The following is a 4,160-nucleotide window of genomic DNA, read 5'->3' as shown; positions in this document are numbered from 1 at the left end:
TTTCCTCAACCTCAGGCTATGTGATGTATTATCGTCATCACTCACATCAACACTTTGACTCTTTTTTACCAGCATTGCAGTCATGCTGAATGCTTCTTAGAATGTCAATTTTGGAAAAAAACACGAAGAACAAGATGGTGTTGGTAACATTGAAGATTTAAAAATCGATGGTTGGCTACAGTTGATTATCACCAATTAAACAAAAACTCAAATCAACCAGCTCGAAACAATTAAATTATATAAAATGTTTTTCAGGCCTATAACAAAATGTTACTTTTTATGAATAAATAAATTTTTTTTATTTCATTCTTCAAAATTTAAACCTTCATAATCATTTTAACTTTTAGAAATACAATTTTATTATAAAGTATAAAAATTTGAGGATAGTAAAGTAATTTAAGCCAATAAATTGAAAACTGACAAATTACAACTACCACTTTTATATATTTAAAGTGAAAAATGATGTATGCTGTAACAGCATCTGTCAGATCCTAATTTTTAAAGAATAATAAAAAAATATATATATATATGTATTCATCTTCACTTACAAACTGACTGCTTCAGTTATGAATGCTTGATGACTCTCTCTATCACAACAATAAATTTATTTATTCTAGCTAACCATGGTTTTGTACAACAAAATTCCTGTGCATCAATCTAAGATGTACACACATTGGTGCATAATTAATTAATATTGTATTCGAAAGTACAAAAGAGTGAAATACATCACAGCTAATACAGGTGAGCCAGTAGATGAATGAAGCCACTTTCAATAGCTGAGTAGGTAGGCATTTAATTACAACCTTTGATGTTCTCAAACTTTAATTAAATTTATCAACACCAATTTAATTTGTTATTTATTTCTCTATATTGATTTAAATTTTAGACATTCTACTTTTTACACTGTATTTCTTTACTAGATATGCTTAGAAATACTATATAAAGTGTAGTGAATTTTGATTTTGTTAAGTTGTTATTGTAACATTCCATCCAAGTTAATAATATTGACAAACAATATTTATACCATTGCAAACAGTGGATATTAAATATTATAGCAATTTTACTAAATAAAACACTTACCAACATTTTATTAAAAAAAATTAAGTAAATTTGATAACAAAAAAAATTTGTTGTTCTGACTTTTAAAGTGTCATCCAGACAGGCTAGCAATGAATTAGCATGCGGGCCAGTGAGGGATGCTGATGATGATGACGACGGGGGCGGAGTTGGCTCAACAGATTGGAAAATGTCCTCCACTGCATATGTGACATTCACAGTCGACGATTTTTTTACTGGTGAATCCTGAATAATTCTTCTAGTCATGGTGTTCTTTGCTCCTAAACTATTTGATAACTTATCAAAGTTTGGTTTGGTATCCTTCATTAAACTCATTCGCCTCGATGGCTGAATTTTTGGTAAAGATTTACAAGCACTAACTTTATTTTGTGCATCAAAAAATGCATTTTTTTTCGTTGAGGGCTGTGTGACACATTGCTTTGTTTTTGCAGGGTGCTGGTGTGAAAGTAAACTCTTCCTTCTCTTTAAAACATTCATCACTTCATCATCAGTCCAACTTTGAATCACTTTCAATAGTTCATCTGCATTGTTTCCATTATTTTTAATCATTTTTGTAGAAGGTTCCGTTTGTAAACTTTTGGACAACAATGGAACATTTGATTTGGTGTTTGGCTGTTTAATTAATCTTGGAATTCTATTACCACAATATTTTACCAAGCTTGGCTGCTGTTGCTCAGGCCTGTCCGATTTGCTACTACAAGCAACAGCAAAAGGAGATTCAACTTCTAAAATACCACCTTGACCATTGTAGTTATTCAACTCCAGACTTAAATCTAAAGTCAGACTATCCTGGGATGTAGTCAGTGACTCCACTGTGCAATCCTTATTCTCCATTCCAAGTGCCAAATTGACACTTATGTGCTTATGTAGTAGAAGAGCAGTGGTGTTCCTTTATTTTACAGTTTTACTCAAAGAAGTTAGTAAAAATTTAAATAAAAAGATCTCTAAGTAGTTGTTATTAGTAGCTTAGTGTAGTAGTTAATGTAGTAGTTAGTTTTAGTAGTAAAGTTTCAACAAGTAGGTGTCTGTCTTTAATTTTAACTTAAAATTAAGTTTAAAACTGAAGCATAGTAGTAGGTAGTACAGTACAGTACTAGTACACCATTACTTAGCCACTATTAGAACATTAGAAGACGATATTTGTTTTAACCTAACGATTAAAATAAACCTATTGAAATATAAAACAATGTTGTGAATGTTAGCTAGGTCTTTATGAATCGTTTTTTATTTCAAAAATAACTTACCTAAAATCTAGATTTAAACTTGTTGAGGTTAACACGGTTGTTATTTTGTGGACAAGTGAAGATAAAGAAGGAACTTATGGTAAGCTTCCTACGTATTTTTGGATGATTTTTCCATAAATGTTATGAATTAATTATGAATTAATATTCTATATGAGTCATAAATATAAAATAAAATTTATGGGACCGGGACATACCGTATAGTTATAATAACAAAAACGTTCCCTACATTAAATTAACTAAAATGATTTTTTTTCTATACAAAATGCATCATCATGGGAAAAACACGATACGGCTGTACTAGAATAGAACACCAAGCATCATATAACAATAATGGAAAAGGTAAATCATTTATTTATTAGTTATTTATTTATCAGTTTATTCAGGCACAGCCAGGAGAACAGAAGCTTAAAATAAGCTTGTATGGCCACTCTAAAATAAATTGATAGTATCCTACCAAGCGATCTGTAATTCCATGCACGGTTCCATGTTACCGCATGTTAAAGAAAAAAAAATGTATTCCCAATTTAATGAACAAGCTGGTTTTATTTGCCTTTTATACAGCTGTTGCCAGCTATATCGTGTTCTATCCATTGATTATATATATATCCATGGTTCTATCTTTTCACGATAACTTTACTGTAAGAAAGAACTGAAATAACTTTATACATCCTTTATAATTGGTGCGGTGCAGGTATATCTCCAGGACAAGTTCAAGTAACCGACAAGGGCTGAAGAGTCAATTACCAAGTCTAGCCCTATATCACAATTTCTATGCGTCAATGATGTAAACTAATTAGTTAGTTAATTAATTGATTATTTTGTTAATTAATTAATAATTTATTTATTTATTGTAAAGCATTTAAACATTCAAAACAATAGCAGGAAACAAAAGACAGATATATTTAATTAATGACTTGGATCAGCTTCATTCTCTTGATCGCACAAATTTTTTCAACTGCGGTTTCTATCATGTTATTTAACTAAATAACTGGTGTGAAATATTATTTATCCAAAATGTTTCAGTGATTAGATGGCTATTGATAGATGGCTTGAACAATAGGCATGTTTTATTTTCAGTAGCCAAATTTAATGTGTTGAGTGGCATCTAGATAAAATCGTTGCGTTCTTCTATCCGTTTCACAATTGTTCTGTAATACTATTGTCACATATTTAAACTCTAGGTTTCTATATATAATTAGAATAAATCATATATAATGTAACATATGTAGTGTAATGTATATATATATATATATATATATATATTCTATAAATTCTACCGAATGTTTGGCGTTAATATGTTTGTCGTTCGTTTTTTCGATTTTTCTCACTAAAGTTTTTTGGTGAACGTTTAGTTTATTAAAATTCAAAATAAACTTATTTTTCGAATTCATGCTGCAAATAAGGCCATATTTCGATTCCGAATGAATCGTCATCAGTGCTCCTTGCTGTATATATAGGGAAATATTGACTTTGTCAAGATGAACTTTGGTGTTGTAAAGTTGAACTTTGATGCGAATTAGGTGTCAGGTTACTTTATTGGCTGGTCATCTTCTTGGTCTCCTTTTCTTCATCGATAACATCATATTCTTCTTTGTCACTATTTACGATGCTAGTTTTTATTACTTCTTTGTTTTCGTTGTTGGTTAAGCGCCGGGTTGAAAGTGAGGTTGTCATTTTTTGTTGTATATTTATTTTTAAACCTAGAAAACCTAGAAAATTTCTTGCCGTGAAATTAGCCGTGAATATCTTGGACAGCAACACCAAAGTCATATACCAGAACAGCAACTACACGCATCTTAAAATTGCAGAAGCAGTCCTAATTGACATCAATAACCAAAA

The 4,160-nt window shown here is 30.4% G+C and overlaps 1 protein-coding gene across 1 annotated transcript; it reads right to left on the bottom strand.

Annotated features, from left to right (window-relative positions):
• Window positions 1-792: 792 nt before the first annotated feature.
• HELRODRAFT_170091 (hypothetical protein) lies at window positions 793-1,911 on the bottom strand (the record flags this gene model as incomplete). The annotated part of the gene is made up of 2 exons (XM_009015912.1): window positions 793-819; window positions 1,141-1,911. The coding sequence occupies 2 exons, from the start codon at window positions 1,909-1,911 to the stop codon at window positions 793-795; spliced, it is 798 nt and encodes a 265-aa protein (XP_009014160.1).
• Between the last annotated feature and the right edge of the window lie 2,249 nt (window positions 1,912-4,160).

This window comes from Helobdella robusta (assembly GCF_000326865.2).
Source record: "Helobdella robusta unplaced genomic scaffold HELROscaffold_17, whole genome shotgun sequence".
Classification (NCBI taxonomy): domain Eukaryota; kingdom Metazoa; phylum Annelida; class Clitellata; order Rhynchobdellida; family Glossiphoniidae; genus Helobdella; species Helobdella robusta.
Note: the sequence above shows the minus strand (reverse complement) of the source record. Positions and strands in the feature narration are given on the sequence as shown.